The sequence below is a fragment of the Astyanax mexicanus genome, chromosome 22 (genome assembly GCF_023375975.1).
Source record: "Astyanax mexicanus isolate ESR-SI-001 chromosome 22, AstMex3_surface, whole genome shotgun sequence".
Lineage (NCBI taxonomy): Eukaryota > Metazoa > Chordata > Actinopteri > Characiformes > Acestrorhamphidae > Astyanax > Astyanax mexicanus.
In genome coordinates this window covers 11,972,078-11,991,567 of record NC_064429.1, presented here as the reverse complement: position 1 = coordinate 11,991,567, position 19,490 = coordinate 11,972,078, and the positions used below count along the sequence as shown (strand labels likewise).

The 19,490-nt window shown below is 38.8% G+C and overlaps 1 protein-coding gene across 2 annotated transcripts; it reads right to left on the bottom strand.

Annotated features, from left to right (window-relative positions):
* Nucleotides 1-11,933: 11,933 nt before the first annotated feature.
* On the bottom strand, nucleotides 11,934-16,883 carry LOC111188516 (uncharacterized). Of its 2 annotated transcripts, XM_049470493.1 has the most exons (4): nucleotides 16,482-16,883; nucleotides 16,093-16,374; nucleotides 15,416-15,487; nucleotides 11,934-13,413 (listed from the first exon to the last, which is right to left on the bottom strand). In XM_049470493.1, exons 1-4 carry the CDS (start codon nucleotides 16,609-16,611, stop codon nucleotides 13,139-13,141), a joined length of 759 nt encoding a protein of 252 aa, XP_049326450.1. In that variant the 5' UTR covers nucleotides 16,612-16,883; the 3' UTR covers nucleotides 11,934-13,138. The 2 variants fall into 2 exon arrangements, with proteins under 2 accessions (XP_049326450.1, XP_049326451.1); XM_049470494.1 differs by lacking the exon at nucleotides 15,416-15,487 and having other exon boundaries at nucleotides 16,482-16,881.
* Between the last annotated feature and the right edge of the window lie 2,607 nt (nucleotides 16,884-19,490).

The window sequence follows — 19,490 nt, the reverse complement described above, 5'->3', positions numbered from 1 at the left end:
TTTATGTTCTTAGTTCATTATTATTCATTTTATCAATATCTTTTAGTTTATTTTATATTTTGTCAATTATTTTCTTTTTATGTGTCAATTTTTTTTTCATGGTGTTTTAGAATTTTCAATTTTCCATATTTCTTTTATTCACATATTAAATGTTGATCTAAAATTAGTATTTATTTTTTTATTTTATTTCATATTATTTCTAATTTCTAATTCAATATTTTAAATCCCTTTGATGTTGTAAATGCTCGGCAACATTGTAAATGAGGGTCACCCTTAATGTTTTCCCCGAGTGAAAATAAAGCTTGATTGATTGATTGATTGATTGATCGATGTTTATTTAACCCATAGGTTTCATACTTTGTGGAATAACCCTGGTTTGCAATTACAGCTATTAATTGTTTTTATAAGCACTGATCAGATCTTCTATAGGACTCTGCAGTTAATCCTGGTTCACTCTTCATGCAGATCTGAGTTCTCAGAAAGTCTTCTTACCTGCGTTACCTGTATTACACGCTCTCAGTAAACACTAGTTTACTATCTCAGTACTTCATACAAACTTACACACTACTCAGTGTAGCTGTAATGCTCACCGTGTGCAATATCCTCACAATTTCACTACATGTAGTGTGATCTCCTTTGCAATATTTTTCTCAACTTTTTATCTACTATTTATTTGATATTTATTCACTGCTGTAATATTGTAAATTTCCCCATTGTGGGATTAATATATTCCCTCACTTTCACAAAAAATCATAATATATTTTACTAAAAATAAAAACTCACCTGTATATATAAGACTGTCTGGAAATTCATCAATAGTACAGTACTGGCTTTGTCCAGACACTAGATGGAGCCACTGCAGGATGAATGTGTTCATATAAAGCTTCAGTGTAAAATCCTTGTTTATTATGGATTAAATGCAGTTTATTTATTAAAGTATTGAAGTATATTAAAGGGTTAAAGTACAAGTTTAATACAGAAAGCTGTTTTCATGCCTCACACAGAACTATAAACAGCACCAAACGCACAAAAGTACTAAAGCATTTATTAATGCAAGAATAAAACACATATGAAATGAGATCAGCTAATCAGTCTGTGATGCACACAGAATTTGTCATTATTACATTAAATTAAAATCAAACAAACTTGAAATGCAAGAATTCCAGTATTTTAAAAAAATTGTTCAATTTGGAGTAACCTGGCTCTGTGCAACATATTCATTCCTCAATATTATTTATTTAACACTATATATAAATAGGTTTATATATTAAATAGGTTTATTTAGTCTTTTCGAGTATTTCAGGTTTACAGGTGGTGATGATGCAAAACTCTTTTTCTCTGCAGTAAAATAAATAATTTACTTTCTGAAAACTCTGGATAGGACATTTGAAGAAGCTTAAAAATCCACTTAAAAAATACAGATCAGTAACACGAATCAATTCCAAATTCTTACATTTAAAATTAAGCACTAAAACTAGACAACCATAACAAAACAAAAGATTTGGAGGACATGTACTGTTTGATTTGTTTTTAGGAAAATACTGATTTTAAAATGAAGCTTTTAATTAATGTTTATTTTTTTATATTCATTATATTTACATTCTCTCCTGTGCTTTTTTTTCTACTGAGAGCTCTTCTTCAGATGGTGTCCTTTTATGTAAAAGAATGTAACTTTATGTTTCATAGAGATTTTTATTAAAGTCAGGACATGTGGTCTTACTGTGAACTACAAATGAACAGAAGTCACGTTACAGCAGTGTTTCTCAACCCTGTTCTTATATATTCTACTGCATATTAAAACTGTTCTGCATATTCTACAGCTTCCTCTGCTTTAAAGGCATTTAATAAAGTATGTGGTGGTATGGTGTGTTTAATACACTGCTGGATATACATAATTAATTTAGGCTCCATAGGGGGCTAAAGGATTTTAACAGGTAAATGACTGTTTATTAGCTGATCAGCTGGATCAGGTGGAAAACACTATTTTGGGGCAGTGATCAGGGTTAAGAAACTGCTTTAAACTACTAACATAAAGTACTGTACTAAATTCTGTCTATCCACTACATCTGGCTTCTAGATACCTAGTTAGCTAAATTAATTTTCGTTCATTATAGCTCACAGTAAGTCCTGTAATCCTAAATTAATAAACACAGTTTGAAAATGAAATAGTAAATAGATTATCTGATCAGGTACAGGGCAATTTTAACATATAGGTTTTTTTTCTTTAACCTTGACTCCCAATCTAGCTAATTCCAAAGTTAAGCTAACTCACTAACACAGCTGCAGTTTATTAATCACAGTGGGTTTAAGCTGTGTGCTGATTCAGATACGTGTATGTTTAACCAGCTATCTTAGAAAAATCTCCTATATGAAGATCTTAATCAGCTGAAGCTGCTGCGTCCCGATCCCGCTGCTAAATCTCACAGTGAGGGGGCGGGGCTTCCTAAACAGCACATTGCCTGTCCTCCACGCGCCGCAAAACCAGCAAGCTGATTGGCTGTTTCTACTGAGAAGCGGGACTTAATACCTAAACCGGATCATAAATAAATAAATAGTACAGCATATCTGAGCGAAACGATATAATTTTTAGGGGGGACAAATCCACCTGTTTCTAATTGGGTGGGACATGTCAGAAACAGTGGGGTTTTGTAGTTGAGGAATCTGGTCTGCTGTGGTGTTTAGTGATGTACAAAGCAGGGAGACAGAGAGTAGCACAGACATAAACTTCTCATTTTTATTTATTCTCAAAAATGAGGAAACTCGTGAAATGTGGAATTCAATTCTTACAAATTCAGAATAAATTTAGGTTTAAAAGACTCTTTTCTAAAAGATACTATTTTCTATCATCACTGAATGCTGTCAGGGTGGAGTTTCAGCCAGAGTGTCAGGTGCGTCCGATTCGAAAGTTCTGAAACACACGTCACTGCGCGCACCCACCACCACCCAACCCCCAATCTCACTCCTACAACACTTCAAAACTTGAGATCCCTGATATTATATTAAATAATACTGCTCCTCTAATACTGCTCGCGGTGAAAGGTTATTAAATCAGTTGTAGTACACTCCAAACTCTTTAGTTCTGTAGAAATGATGTAGTGTAGAATTACAGTTTTTTTTATTGCAGCACTGTGAGTACACACTAGTCCTCTATTTTAATCACAGGAGGATTAGTGTAGAGTTAATAACTCTAACAGTCTGTGTTGTTGTGTTTCACCTGTAGATTCTGCAGATTCTCCACGTTCTGCTCAGACATGAGGTTCCTCCTCTTCTGCCCAGTCCTCTGCGCTCATCACCAGTCAGGCTGCGTCCAGAAACTTTTGCTACTCCTCCTCTCCTACTCCTCCTTTCCTACTCCTCCTCTCCTACCCCGGAAGAAGGTGGAGGAATCGAGGAGAGGAGAGGAGGAGGAGGAATGGAGGGAAGGAGCTGTAATTGGGGAAATGGGACAGCTGATCCCTTTTAGATAGGATGTTGACTACCGTTGAACTGAGCCAATCACAACGCTCACTTTCAGCACGTTTCAGAACATTACTATCACACACAGCAAAAAATTCAGATATTCCAATAAAATCCTGTTTACTCCCAGCCGCATCTCTGACCAGTGACTCTGGCAGCCCTGTCTGACCTCAGCCTTATGAGGGTTTCAGTTCCTCATCAGTCCCTAAGTTAAAATAAATAAGTAAATAAATGAATTAATTAAAATTATATATATATATATTATAAATAATATATGTTTTTATATGTATAACATGATACACATAGGGTCATAAATATAGTTTTACTGAGCATACAGTTTATCTAAACTATAAATTATATTACTGCTTTACTGGCTGTTTAATTTGATAAGGAACCTAGTTAATTAATATGTTTATGACGTATATTTGGGCGTTGCCTTCCCCATTTTCGTGCTCTGTGGGCGTGGATGCAGTGATGTCATTGGAAAATCCTTAAAAGTCTTCCGGAGTAGGATACACTGATGTAACCTCCGTTGGAAGCCTACTACAGGTGGATTTTAAGCGGCTTCTTTCGTCTCCTACGGTATTCGGACAGGAGGCAAGATGGCGTCACGAAATCAGTTTCCGGGTCACGGAGGAGAGGAGGAGGATCGGTAGGAAAAAGGAGACACTTTTGGGGTTTCTGGACGCAGCCTCAGTTTCACTCCTCACTCTGTTAACAGGATCCACCTGATCCATCTCTGTAGAAAAAAAAGGTTCATATACACATTAAGCTCAAGGAGGATCGGTAGGAAAAAGGAGACACTGGCTGCATCCAGAAACCCCAAAAGTGTCTCCTTTTTCCTACCGATCCTCCTCCTCTCCTCCGTGACCCGGAAGCTGATTTCGTGCGCCATCTTGCCGCCTGTCCGAATACTGTAGGAGACGAAAGAAGCCGCTTAAAATCCACCTGTAGTAGGCTTCCAACGGAGGTTACATCAGTGGATCCTACTCCGGAAGACTTTTAAGGATTTTCCAATGACATCACTGCATCCACGCCCACAGAGCACGCGGGAATGGGGAAGGCAACGCCCAAATATACGTCATAAACATATTAATTAACTAGGTTCCTTATCTAATTAAACAGCCAGTAAAGCAGTAATATAATTTATAGTTTAGATAAACTGTATGCTCAGTAAAACTATATTTATGACCCTATGTGTATCATGTTATACATATAAAAACATATATTATTTATAATATATATATATATATATAATTTTAATAAATTCATTTATTTACTTATTTATTTTAACTTAGGGACTGATGAGAAAACTGAATCCCTCATAAGGCTGAGGTCAGACAGTGCTGCCAGAGTCACTGGTCAGAGATGCGGCCAAAAATGCGGCTGGGAGTAAACAGGATTTTATTGGAATATCTGAATTTTTAGCTGTGTGTGATAGTAATGTTCTGAAGCGTGCTGAAAGTGAGCGTTGTGATTGGCTCAGTTCAACGGTGGTCAACATCCTATCTAAAAGGGATCAGCTGTCCCATTTCCCCAATTACAGCTCCTTCCCTGCATTCCTCCTCCTCCTAGCTAGGAGTAGGAATAGAGGAGTAGGAGAGGAGGAGTAGCAAAAGTTTCTGGACGCAGCCACTTTTGGGGTTTCTGGACGCAGCCAGTGTTTTCTTGCGGGGACTTTTATTGACACGTTTCCTTCCAAAAAAGCAGGAGGTGATATTACAACACTTCCTGTTTGGTGCTATTTAAGGCCTATGCAAGCCATGTGGCTACACCTTTTATTTATTTTTTTTAAATAGGTTTTGTTTTTGAGAGCTAAGGCTATTTTACATTTTACTATAGACACCACATCAGTTCTAAAGCTGGAATGTGCACCTACTTGGCAGGAGTTTCTGATAAAATGGTCAATACATTAAGGTGCTAGGTATGATCTTCTGCACCTAAACTGGGAGCACATGTATTCTTTACAGTCCCTACAAGTAGAAATTGGTTTACAGCATGGAGAACTAAGCAATATATACACAACATTTTCCCACAAGGTTTACACATTTTACATGAATTATAATACAATGTTCTACAGGTGTAGTGATCTCCACTGTTACTTCTGTTCTCAGTAACTAAATTTCTCCTTCTTCTGCAGGTCAGCAGGTTCTGGCAAACTACATTCTAACCACCTGGAAGGACCTGAATGAAGCTGCCAATCTCACCTGTCCACACCCCTGTCCAGGTGTGATCACATGGGAGAGAGAGGGGAGTAAAGTGGCCGAGTGTGGCCGAACAGAAGGACTGGAGTTTAGCTGTGAAAGATTCCAGAACCGGGGATTCCTCAACATTCTTCACGTGAATTACTCAACCAGGGGCTTTTACTCTACCAGGTGTGATGGGAAGGAGATCTGGTTCCAGAACCTCCAGCCTAACTGTGAGTGTTTTATTACATTAATACACAAAGACACAGATATTACAGTGGCATGAAAAAGTATTTTGTTTTTGCATTTGTCTTACATTTTTCAGATTATAAAACAAACTTTAATATCAGACAAAGATAACCTGAGTAAATATTGAAAGCACTTGTTAAAGGATGATTTCATTTATTATGGAGAAAAAGCCTATCCAAACCAATGAGAATGTACGGCCATCTGTTCGTGACCTCAAGCTCAGGAGTACCTGAGTTCTGCAGCAGGACAATGACCCAAAGCCCACAAACAAAAATCCACCTCTGAATGGATTATAAAAACTACCTGAAGGTTTAGGAGGGTCTAGTTAAAGTCTGATTGAGATGCTCTGGGTGATCTTAAACAGGACGTTTATGCTGAAAAATCCTCTTTAGTGTCTGAATTAATATAATTCTGTAAAGAAGAGTGGAACTAAATTCCTCCACAGAGATGAGAAAAACTCGAACAACTGCTAGATTGCAGAGTGACACAACCAAGTTCATACAGGGTTGTGTCAGGGTAGTTTTTTTCTTTAATAAATAAAATCATAATTTGAATTTTTTAAATTAAATTTGGTTTGATAATCGAAAAATATCAGTATGACAAAAAAGCAAAAACAAAAGAAATCTGTGGGGGGGGGGGGGCAAATACTTTTTCATAACACTGTATATAAATTGATTCTTTATTGTCCTCAAAGAGGGAATTTGTTTTTTCTCAGCCTGTGCCATAGCTTACATTATACTAAGACATACACGATTGCATAATTATATACATTAATTTGAAGGGACACAGACCATACCTGTCAAGTTTTAGATTTAAAAATAAGGGATATTTTCTTCTGTCCGCTTAAAGCCGTCCCACCAGCCCAACGAAGGTTCAGTATCCCTTACATTTTAAGACAGGTTTACAAAAAATCTAAAATAACCACATGTGAACCACTTACACACTACAATTAGATTATCAGAATCTGAAATGTTGTGGACATTCCTACATATGTCATTCTTTTAATACTGCCTAATTACCCTTTTCTAGATATTTAAAAGATTTCATGTCTTTTTTGGGATAAATGCACTCTTTTATATTATATATATTTTTTTATTTATTTAATGGTTTTAAAATTTAACAAAGGGTGCACAAATTCTACAAAATGACTGTTGGTGACCTAAAAATAGTATCATGAGCTTTTACTAAAAGGACATGGACCAGATATATTCCATCAGTAAAAATTTGTCCTAAGGGGTCTACACAATGAATAAATTTTAATTAATACTTCTTCCTTTTGATCACTCCACCCCTGATCAGTTCAGTTAATTTCGGTCCTCTCCACGTTTCTAGTTAAACTGAGTCACAAGCTGTAATTTTTTTATTTTTAAAGGTTAAATCTGTGTGTTTTATTTCGGAGACGAGTATTTTTAAGCAGCTATCAGAAAAATCTCATCACAGTTTACATGATTAGCCTACCGTTACCTTTCTTTTAGAAAAATCGCTGTATATCCAGATCTGTTTTAACATCAGCTGCTCCGACTAGCTGCCTGAACTCACAGCGACTAGGGGCTTCACCACACTGACTCTCCTTTGCAAGCTGATTGGCTGTTTCTCCTGAAAGGCGGGACTTTCTCCTTGAAACGGCTCCACGATTGGTTGAGAGACACAGCGCGGTCAGTGCCCTGTCTCCTCAATAATATATATTTTTTAATCTTAATATAATACGGGAAATTTACGGGTAAATACTAATACGGGAGGACGGCGGGAAAGAGGAGTAAAATACGGTAGTTTCCCGGCCAAAACGGGAGACTTGACAGGTATGACACAGACAGAATGCATCAGTTTCAGAGAGGTAGCTTGTAAAGAGCTGAAAAGACACTGGGTACTGGGTTTAGTTTTTCTGCAAATACATGAAACAGTCTCGCTTTTTCAGGAGAGAAATACGAGGCAAACACGACAAAAACAATGAGAAACAACATCTGAACCTGAAGTCACTGAGTTTAATCAGGACATGCTGCAGTACAGCTCCCTGGAGACTTTAACCCATCAATAATCATGCAGATTTAATCATCTACCCCATCCTTCAGTGGAACAGGATACTGTAACTGAAACACCACCACTGATGAGGCATTATCTGGATGGTGGATCGGCCCCGGAGGTTCTGATGTATGTGGTGTGGTGAAGGTCTGAGTACTAATATCTCCACTTCCTGTCTCTCCTGCAGGTCAGAACTCTTCTGCTGAAGCATCAGCTGGAGGTTCCCTCACCCTGGATCTTCTAACGCTGCACCCAGTGAAGCTGATGTTCACCTGCGCTGATGGAGGAGATGAAACCACTGTCCAGGTGTGCTCTGTGGATGGACGTTCTGTTCAGCCTGGGCCGGGCTACGAGAACAGGCTGCTTCTGTCTGAGAACTCACTGGTGCTGAGAGGACTGAGGACGGCTGACTCTGGAGTTTACACCGTGCTGGAGCTCCATAAAGGAGAAGCTCGGATCAGAACCGTGTCGGTCAGAGTTAAAGGTGAGACACATGCTATTGCTAAGCTAGTCTTTTTCAGCTGGTGTGTTTCAGGTGGTAAACAGTCTATGTGGGTGAAGAGGTAGTAACTGATAGTGAGGGGGGAAAAGTGGAATTAGAAGCTTTATTTCTTCAGTTTATTATAGTAGACTGTATTAAAGAACTCTAACGTGGTGTTATTGGAGTTGTTTGTTTGTTGTTTTGTTTGTTGTAGGTGCACAGCTTTATTTGGACAGAGGCGAAGGAGCTGGACCAATGGGGGCTGCACTGGCGATGGCTGTAGTCATTTGTATAGTGTGTTTAGTGGTGATTGGGAAGCTGTGGAGAGAAAATCAACAGCTTAGAAATAAAGACAGGAACGAACACGGACACCACTGTGCAAAAGAGGAGGCACGGTCATCCTCCTCAATATCAATAATTATGACCTAACTTACAACTGAAGAAGAGCCTTTCATAAGACGTGCCCACATGTTTCCAATATAAAGTGTGTAAAATGAGAATGAGGTGTATCACATCATCTGCAGGTGATCAGAATATGTTAAGAGTAGATGTGGAGGTAACTCCTGGTGCTGAAAGTGATCCTGTTTTCCCCACACTCAGCTCTGCCTGCAATCTTCAGTTTTTGGACTACAGTGCCCAGGATGCAGCACACGCTGACTCATGATCACATCACATTGTGGCACCTCCAGGAAGTAAATCACCAAATTACTAACACCTGCTCACTGGCCTATATAAACCCCTCAGTTTACTTCACCTGTGCTGAGTATTGATGGATTATCCTCGTACAACGTGTTGTTTAATCGTGCTACCAACCCTGTTTTTGAAATTACCGTAATTGATTTTGGATTGCTTTGCCTGTGTGTTTTCCCCTTTGTTCTGTTCACTGGTTTTGACCCTGATTGTTCTGATTACCCCTTGTACTGCCCCTTTTTTCAATAAATCTTTTTTATTGTATCTGTGCATGTCTGGTTTCTGCCTTGCCATGACAGGGAGTAATGGAGGACTCAAGGGGGTGGCAGAGGGGGTCAGTCACCTCCTTGGTGCCCCGTGCTTTAAAAATAACACTAACTAACACTGAAGTTATTTCTGGAGTGGCAAAAATTAGATAAAGAGTCCTTCTGGCTGCTCAGTGTGAACACAGGGTTAATGACCTTCCAGTAATAATTGGGTGGTGTTTTCTGCCCATACCAGACCGTGTCGCAAAGGGAGCTCTTCACAGTAGAGCAAATGCAGTGCTGTCTAGGGTTCTTCTACAGGTGAAAGAACATGATGGAGTGCCAGTGTTCTGTCAAATCGTGCTACCCTAGTGTTTCTAGTATATATTTAGAAATAAAAATATTAAAAAAACACCATATTAAAAAATGCTTCTGGCCGAAATCTAAGAAGAATCTTCGGACAGGCTAAATCTGTGTCACGTAAACGTATGGTCATATAAATTTTAAGAGCAAAACTTTTTTACAATAGTTGTTTTCATTTGCCATTTACACTTTTCTTACATTCATGCAGATTGTTTAATGCACCAAAGAAAAAACAGTATCATGAAAAATACACTAAAACATTAAAAAACTGTGGGTCGGTGCATGCGCAGTGCCGCGAAAACGCAAATATTAATGGGTAGTATATCTCGTCAAAACACTGGTGGTACCTCTTCAAAAAAGCATTGCCCTATCAGTGGATTTAATGTGATGTGGTGCCCTATAGATGCCATCACTATGTGATAAACTGTTTTAACAGTCAGAGTAAATTGTTGTCAATGATGAACAGAGTTTTAAAAAATTATTCTACTTGTTAAACATAAATTCCATCCATTTACGTTCTCAATTTTAGCCACGCCTCCTCCCTCTTCAAACAGCCTGAGTCTACCACTGTGTGGGAGGACGTATTTAAACCTCTGACATTTATACCAATCATATACTAAACCATTTTTTAAATAAAATTAAAGTCTGACAAATTCATTACTTTAGAAATTAGAGGTTCCTGGAAATATATGAAAACCAACATTCCCTTCATGTACATACTTCTATCTATACACTTAATACTCTACTAAAAAATTAAGAAAAAAATATAAGAAAAGCTGTGATTATTAGTGTAAAACCTAAAGGGTTACAACTTCATGTAGATTGAGAGTTCATTACTACAGACCTCAGTAGAGTGTAGAAAGACTCATATTTTACATAACCAAGCAGCTTCATCCAAACCTCACATCACCAAACACAGCAATGCAGGAGAGCAGAGGATACTTTCAGCAATATATTTTGAATAAGACATGTTAGAAAGAATATATATTTTTTTTTTCTACACCGATCAAAACCTTACAACACAGTAAATTGTAACTTAAAATCTGTAACAGTAGAGTTTATCCAGAGAATCAGCACCATCTTTAACCCAAACTACTCACATCAGACTTCACACAGTAACACATGAAATACATTTAATATTCTCACCCTGAGAAACTGTAAAAATGAGAACCACCTACACTCTACAACACAAAGGTGCTACAAAGAGTTCTTGTCATGCTATAGAAGAAGCATGTATCTTGAGTGTAAAGAGCCTTTGTTTTTGTCCTACCCATCCAGCTGCTACTCAGCTGTATATCCTCCTATCACTAGTGATGCTCCAACACCAGGAGGGTTAAGATGACTAGAACACGCCTCCTCCGATACATGTGAAATCAGACTCCGCCTCTTTTTGAGCTGCTGCTGATGCTGTAGCATTGCCGAGTAGCATCACAGCGCTAACACAGCGACTCGGTTCTGATACATCAGCTCACAGACGCAGCCTTGTGCTGATCCACATCAATGGACACCAATTTATGATTTGATGCTCTTCAGACATCTATGTTTAAGACTAGGTTTGTCACGATAACAACATTTTAAGGACGATATATTGCGATAAACGATATTGTCATTTTAAAGTGGCACTATAATTTTTTTTTTCTGCTTCTGTGCTCCCAAAGGAGCTTCAAGACTGTGTGCCACAGTAATAATACACTAGCATAATAACAATATTACACCATTGTACAGTTTAACTTTTTATTATTAAGAAAAGGCTTCCAATATAAAATTATTTTAATATCCTAAATAAATAAAAAAAAAATAAAGTACAACCACACTGGGAAAACTGCACTAAATATTAAACAGACTTTTATAAATAAAAAAATAAAGTAACAACATATTACGGAGCCCGGGAGGGGCGTGGATAAAAAAAAAAAAAAATAGAGTGAACGATATAGCAGTTCATGCTCACGATTTCTTTAATTCGTGCTCACGATTTGTGTAATTCGAGTGAACGATTTCTGATATTAATGCACTAGTGTTACAGTTAGATGTACAGTGTGCAGATTGTGCCGTGGTGATGGAATCTCCACAGCACGTGGGGGAGAGCCGACCGTGGCGTCGGTTCCCACACCGCGAGACGCCTGCCTTGTGGGTAGAGATTTACAGAAATCGTGAGCACGAATTGCTAATCGTTCACTCGAATTAAAGAAAAGGTGAGCACGAACTGCTATATCGTTCACTCGATTTAATTTTTTTTTAAATCCACGGCCCCTCCCGGGCTCCATAACATATAGATGAAAGTAACATTTACATATTGTTTTTCACTCTGGACAAAACACAAAGGCATCTGCAGGATCACTTTTCTGATTATTTATGTATATGATATAAAACACAAATTAGCTCAAAAACACACGTGTCCATCTGATCAAAGACACGGATAGCTCAGCAGGCCATAGCTCTTAATATATAACCGATAGATGTCGCTGCCTGACAGATTCGACTTTGCCTCTTGCAGAGAGCCGATCGATACTGCGCATATGCGCTGACCTACACAATTTAATTATTTCTTGTGTTTTATTTATAATTAATCTGCTTTAGAGGGGTTTAGGTGCATTAAACAACCTGGACGCACTGTCATTGCACAAAAGTGTAAACGGAAACTAATTACAATTTCCATATACAAAGGGATGCTGGTATCTTTATCATTATCAAATATAAAATTAAATTTTTTACAGGCATCCAATGCAAAAGACATTAAAATAATTGCAATGTTTTAATTAATTGGATTTCATTTTTATATAAGTTTTATACTAGAATATTTTTGTGTGTGCATTAAACACAGAAAACAGCATTTATTTAATTGTCTGTCACTGGAATATAATTCAGGTCTGAAAGGGTTCAAGAGCTACTAAACCCTAAACCATATTTTTTCATGAATAGTGAAACGTATATGCAATATGCAAATCAGTCAATCCATAATCCTGCCCCCCTGCTGATGACATTCAACCATCTGCATCTCACCGAGGAACACTGCTGCTTCTGCAGGTCAGCCAATCAACTCTCCCTTATGCCTCACCCCTAACCCCATACATCACCCAGTGCCCCTCCCAAACTACCCCTCCCATTTTTTAGCATTTTTCAAATTTGAGCTGAAGGTGGAGTCAGCTAAAATCAGGAGGTTTAGTGGCCCTTTCATACAGGTAACAGATGAAGAGGCAAAAGAAACAAAGTTCACAAACAGCGCTTTGGTCCTGAGCGAGTGTTCACATTTTGGTGACAGAGTTTATATGCTAAATCAATTGTTCAAATCCAGCTTCTCAATATGAACGATACGATCAAACACTACACAACCATCTTAGACCAAGTCATGAATTGAAGAAACACCAGACTCTGCTGACAACTGCTGAAGCAAAAAAAAGAGAGAGAAAGAGAAAGAAAGACAGAGAGAGAGACAGGCAGGGATGGATCTCTCAGGCTGATTTCTGAGGACTGGTGAGAGAGGACAGCTCCGTACTCTGTTGAGTAGAGTTATTTGCCCCGTTTGCCCCATTCCCCTGATGTTCGTTTGAGGGGTGATAACCATCTCTGTTCCTCTCCGGTTCTTTATGCAGCTGCAGAGATCGTCTCACCAGCAACATGATGACCAGAACTGCTACCAAGAGTGCAGTCCCCATCACTGCCAGCACTGGAACCACCCACCCTGGTACTTCCGCTGTCTGACTGCTGCACACACATGGCTGGCAATCTACAAAACACAAAATATAATGTTCTGATTAGTGGTGTCGATCGATAAAAAAAGATCAGACTAATAAAAAAGTGTTCTGTGGTTAATCATGATCAATCGTGTTCATTATTAAGTCTTAAGCATCTAAACTTGAGGGCGCCGAGTGGTCCAGCAGTCTAATGCGCTGTCACTATGAGCGGGAGGTCGCAGGTTTGAACCCCCGCTCATGCAGCTTTGCCATCAGCTGCCAGAGCCCTGAGAGAGAGCCCTCTCCTTTCTCTCTCTGGGTAGGTACAGTAGATGGCGCTCTCTCTTTCCCCTCATCACTCCTAGGGTGATGTCTGCAGCACAGGGCGTCTGTGAGCTGATGTATCAGAACCGAGTCGCTGCGCTTTACTCCGAGCGTTAGCGCTGTGATGCTACTCGGCAATGCTACACCATCAGCAGCAGTTCAAAAAGAGGTGGAGTCTGACTTCACATTCAGAGGAGGCGTGTGCTAGTCTTCACTCTCCTGGTGTTGGAGCATCACTAGTGATAGGGGGAGTCCTAATGAGGGGGTTGGGTAATTGGGGAGAAAATGGGAAAAATTAGAAATAAAATTCTAAAGAATCTAAACATGGATATTTATACTTTTATTTCAGAGTTTTTTTCCCATTTTTCACCCAATTTGGCTAGCCAATTGTCCCACCTCTTTGTGCGTCCCCATCACCAGTGGCGTTTGCGATCCTAGGAGGGTGGGGACGAGCACATGCCTCCTCCGACACGTGTGAAGTCAGTCACCCCTTTTTTCGAGCTTCTGCTGATTAATCATTACCTGAGCAGCTAGCGCACTTGGAGGAAAGCACAGCGGCTAGGTTCTGATACATCAGCTCACAGACGCCTCGTGCTACCCGGCACTACCTTTGAGTTTGATGGGGAGAGAGCGCCATCTACCCACCCGGAGGGAGCAGAGCCAATTGTGCTCTTTGCCAACGGCAAAGCTACATGAATGGGATTTGAACCGGCGATCCGCAGCTCCTAGTGACAGCACATTAGACTGCTGGACCACTCGATGCTAAACATGGATATTTAAATGTACATAAAATATAGAAATATAGATTGGCAAAATAGAATTAAATGTATAATAGTGGTATCTCTTAAAAATGTATTGTATTAATCACAACAATATTTTGTGTTTAACTTGGATTACAATAAAAAAACTGGCTCTGAGTGATACAGAGGACTAAAGTGCTGCCACTATGATCAGATGTCCCATATCACATCACTAGTCACTAGTCACAGAGACAGTCACTGTGCTGTCCTCTAAGCAAGCTGTTACTTGGTAACTGTGCACTATGTTCCTCAGCATCCGCTGACCCCGCTCTGTTATTTTACACTGACAGAGCACAGAGTCGCTGTGGTTCACAGTTTATTCCACTGTGTTATAATATCACTGACAGTTGGCTGTGGAATATTTAGTAAATTTTTTTGACTGGACTTGGAACCTGAGTTCAATTATTTGGATGGGTGAATTAATACTTTTGGCAATATAGTGTACCTAGCATTATCGTTGACAGCACTAATTCGATGTGAACACTCTTAAGCAGCAAGCACACAAACCCAATCACATTTACCAGGCAGCACTGTTAGGAGAGAAGGTTAAAGATTATACACCAAAATTTGTGCTGCAATCTGAGGCTAAACTACCAGAGAAATTGCTGTAGTATTATTTATTTTATTGACTTTAACTATGCATATTAAGATTGTGTCCACAAATCCCAAATGCCCACAATTTGTGCTCTTCAGGCTCTAGAATATAATGCTTGGATCCCCCTCTATGCTGCTTCTAATGTAAACAGAACATGTTCTCTACACTGGTGGTTACAGTGTTTACAGACTGTGTGTTTCCATCTCCCAACTTAAAAACCTAATGTTTTAACTGTGTTAAAACATTCTAATCTCAGTCTAAAAACAGTCTAATCTCATGACTCTAACACATGGTGAATGTAGTATAAGAGTGTACAGATTTAACTGTAATACCTACAGGATACAGCACTGCGCCGGCTCCGGGAGAGCTTATATTCCTGACCCAGTGCTTCAGAACCATCTCCACCATCTGATAAACACACCACAACATTATATCACCACACAGGATCTGAACATGAACATCAGACTCAGCATCAGGACCAGATCCTGCATCCTCTGCTCAGTTCAGTCTCCAGTCTTCAGCAATGATGTAGTTGTAGTGCCAATGATGAATCTGAATTTTTACAATTTATTTTAAATTTTCCCCATCTTCCCTCCAATTTGGAAGGCCAATTATCAAATTTCAGTTCATATTATCACTGCTTATGTTGGTGGTGTATTGATAGTGTAATGGATCTGAAGCACTGGAGAAGCTGAACTACACAGAGGATGAATATCCCACACAAGTATGCATAACTGTCTCACATAACTGACTGCGCTCTTAAAGCCCGCAGCAGTAGTTTCCCGCCAAGTCATTTTGAGAGAAAATGAAAAATTACATGTTTTCCCCTGGTGACCACCTGAGTTCTGTTTACTTCTTTTAGGAAACAACTGATCCAAGTTGAACATATTTAGGCTTGAAGAACATGAACAGATCATAATAAAGCTTGGAAATTTGGTAGGCCAATACATTTAAATTTGTGATGAAGATTTCAGAGAGAAACCAGAAACTAAAAAATCACTAGAAATTCATACCTTGGACATCTACAGTGTAGGTACGGATGACCTCAGCATTCCTGATGTCCCAAACATCGTAAACTCCGCTATCAGATGGCTTCGTTCCTCTGAGCTTCAGAACAGAGATAACCGATGCTCTGTTTGTGTATTCAGGTTGGCACTGTGTTGATCGTCCGTCCACTGTACAGATCTGATCACTGTCTGAATCGGTTCTGTTGTAACGGATTGCTACTGGCTCTGGTGTGTCCAAGTCCAGCAGCAGAGGCTGTCCAGACACTATCTGAAGTGGAGTGTTCACAGCTGAGGAGAAAAATACAAACACACGCATCAGCTGTGTTCACAAATTACGTAATCTCTGTATTGTTATTATTATTCTATCAGTGACAGTCACTAAAGAATGCTCTTACCTTCAACCTGGAGATTCACATCACAGATGTCTCTATTACGACATTTGCAGGTGTATCGAGCTCTCTTACTGAAATCAGCTTCAGTGATGATCAGAGAGAGATCTCCCTGCAGGTATTGATTATAGATCATCTGATATCCCTCCTTCACTGATCTGCAGGAAGTCTGATCACACTCAGCCAGAGTTTCTTCTGGTTTGCTAAAAACAAACCAACTGGCCACTCCAGAACATCCATTATTACAGGGGAGAACAGCGGAGTCATTTAGCTTCACCTTTACTGAAGGAAAAGCTGCTCCAGACCCTGAAACCAGATACAGATGTTTAGTGTCAGCAGATTATGTTCCACTTATACTAATCAATATAGAACACTTATTCAACACCTACAACCCAAATCCAGTGAAGTTTAAATGCTTTGATGCTGCAACACATTCTAAAGAAGTTTAGACAGGATCATATATTTTACTACAAAGCCAGGTAACACATGCAGAATGTGGCTTCCTGATATTATGGGCTGTAGATGATGAAATCCCTAAATTCCTTGCAGTTGCACATTGAAAAACGTTTGTTATTCTTAAAATGTTGATCAGCAGATCTGGACTGAGACTGGCTCAGTCTTTAAAATGTCCTAATTTATAATGTTTTTTCTCTGTCAGACTGAAGCTCAGTGTTCAGAGAGATAACGTTAGACAGATCACACTTACCAGTAGGGAAGATCAGTAAGATCAGGACCCGGAGAAAAGCTCTGCAGAACTCCATGACGGTCCTACAGAGACACACACACACACAAACACAGGATCAGTGCTGACCAGGAGAAGTGCTGACATAGGCTTCTGGAATAGTTTATACAGTTTTAGTCAGAATGCCTGACAGTATTAAATCTGAACATCAATTATTTTATGTTTATATTTCATATCACCAACAATATGGCAATATGGTTATGGTGATATTATTTTAAGACCATATCAGAAAATAACTATATTGTTTACATCACCATCTATTTATTTATTTTAGAACTTTAGGTGTTGTATAAATATGATGTGCATTACAGAAGCTACTTTGCTAAAGATAAAGTATATTGGAGTTTTAAACATCTGAGTCTAATATAAATTAAAACTTGGGGGTTATGATGCTATTTTTAAGTACTCATGGCCTGCAATTTTTATTCCAATATCAAGAATGTTTACTCTATAACAACCTTTATTCTTCTAGAAATGCATTTGAAAAAAACAGCAAAAAAGCGAACTGATTTACCACTAAATAATACAGGAGAGCTTCTGCACTCATGTATAACCTGCAGTACAATGTTCTAATTCTGCATCTCAGAGCAGTAGGTGTGGTATGACAAAATGTTATTATGGTGATATATCCATAACAGTGTTGAGGGCTGTTATCCTGAGGCGGTGTCTATGGGGCTGTAATCTGGGGGCCTTTGTCGTGCAGGATGAACTGCACATGTGCTGTGCACATGTTTGCTCTAGCAAGCATGGCATCTGCTAAACTAGGTCATCACACACAAACACACACACACACACACACACACACACACACGTGCAGGCTTCTATCACACTTCACACCACAACTAAGGAAGAGGTTCTACAGACAGTGTTCTGCTGTAACACAGCTTATGTAACACACTTACACACAACTGTTCTGAGTGCTTTACATACAGAATAAGAAATAACAACAATAAATGTTGAATTATTAATCGAGGCTTTATAAGGCTACTAATGTAGGAATGAGGATATCACTGTTTCTATGTGGCTGAGGCCCTGCACTCCGAGTGAAGCCATGTCATGTTTCATATGTTTTATATACAGAAACATTAAAATGGCAGATGCGTCCTTGTGTGGGTAAATGGGGCCTTATGAGTATTTTCCTATGGATATAGCTGTAAACAGCACTATATTATATAATATATTAAATAGCAATAGATTAAATGCACACAGGTCTCACAATAAAAAAAATAAAATAATGTGCTAAAACAATAACTTACAATGGCTACACTTCTTAGAAATAAAGAATTATATACAATCCAGTGCTGCTTCTATATGCTTTACTGCCATTTTAAAAGGCTAAAGCCCAGCTCAATTCGACCCTAGAACAATAAATATGGTAACGCTTTATAATACAGCCCGCGTTTTAGAGGGTAAGTACCCATTACTTACGGTGTAAGTTCTCTGTATGTACCCTTTACTTATGGTGTAAGTTCTCTGTATGTACCCTTTACTTACGGTGTAAGTTCTCTGTATGAACCAGGGTACATTCAACATACTTACCGGGTCCTACAGGTACTTAACTGTAAGTATAAATAAAGAACACAGAAAGAACCAGGAACAAGAGAGTAACAACTGGGTAACTTTCTGACACTTACCGTGTACTTTACCAAAACATATGGTATAACGTTTCTGTATTTATCAGTTTATTTAAAATACTTATGGGGTTCTCCTAGTACTTAAATGTAGGTACAAATTAATTACCAGGAACAACAGTATAAAAAACTGGATATGTCATTGCCTGCACTTTCCCTAAATTTCTGGTGCAATATTAATGTATGTATATATATATGTGTGTCTTATTTAAACATTTTGTTCATGATAGTTATAAAGGTTTCATTCCAGTCATACCCAAGGGACTTATCATTCTAATATATTTTATTAGTTTGAATAAAAAGATAATGCTGAGATTTCAAAGGAAATTTATTTGTTAATACACAGAAAACACAAGGTTTTATTTTAATGGATAATGGTGGATAGGTTTCCATCTTCAGTCCTTTTCTGCTCGACTCTTCTCACCGTTGTTGCCTTTGTCTTGCTCCTGGAGTCCTGGTGCACACCTTGTCCTGTAAAGCTGCTTTTTATAACCCCTGTTCTAAAAAGAACTTTAAACCCACACTTCACCGAGTTCTACTGTTCTTACTCTGAAAGTATGCAGTACTTACTCTGTAAGTACTCAGAAACAACAGAGAGCGGGCTGTATTATGTAGTGTGCAGTGTTCTGCAGTTCTTACTCT

Bases quoted from the DNA above. Each gene is read 5' to 3' on its own strand.
- LOC111188516 (XM_049470493.1), bottom strand. From the start codon at position 16,611: ATGATCTATAATCAATACCTGCAGGGAGATCTCTCTCTGATCATCACT. The intron at 15,488-16,092 runs GTATGAATTTCT...TGTGTTTATCAG, and splicing joins CTACACTGTAGATGTCCAAG to ATGGTGGAGATGGTTCTGAA. The intron at 13,414-15,415 runs GTAGGTATTACA...TGTGTTTTGTAG, and splicing joins CCGGCGCAGTGCTGTATCCT to ATTGCCAGCCATGTGTGTGC.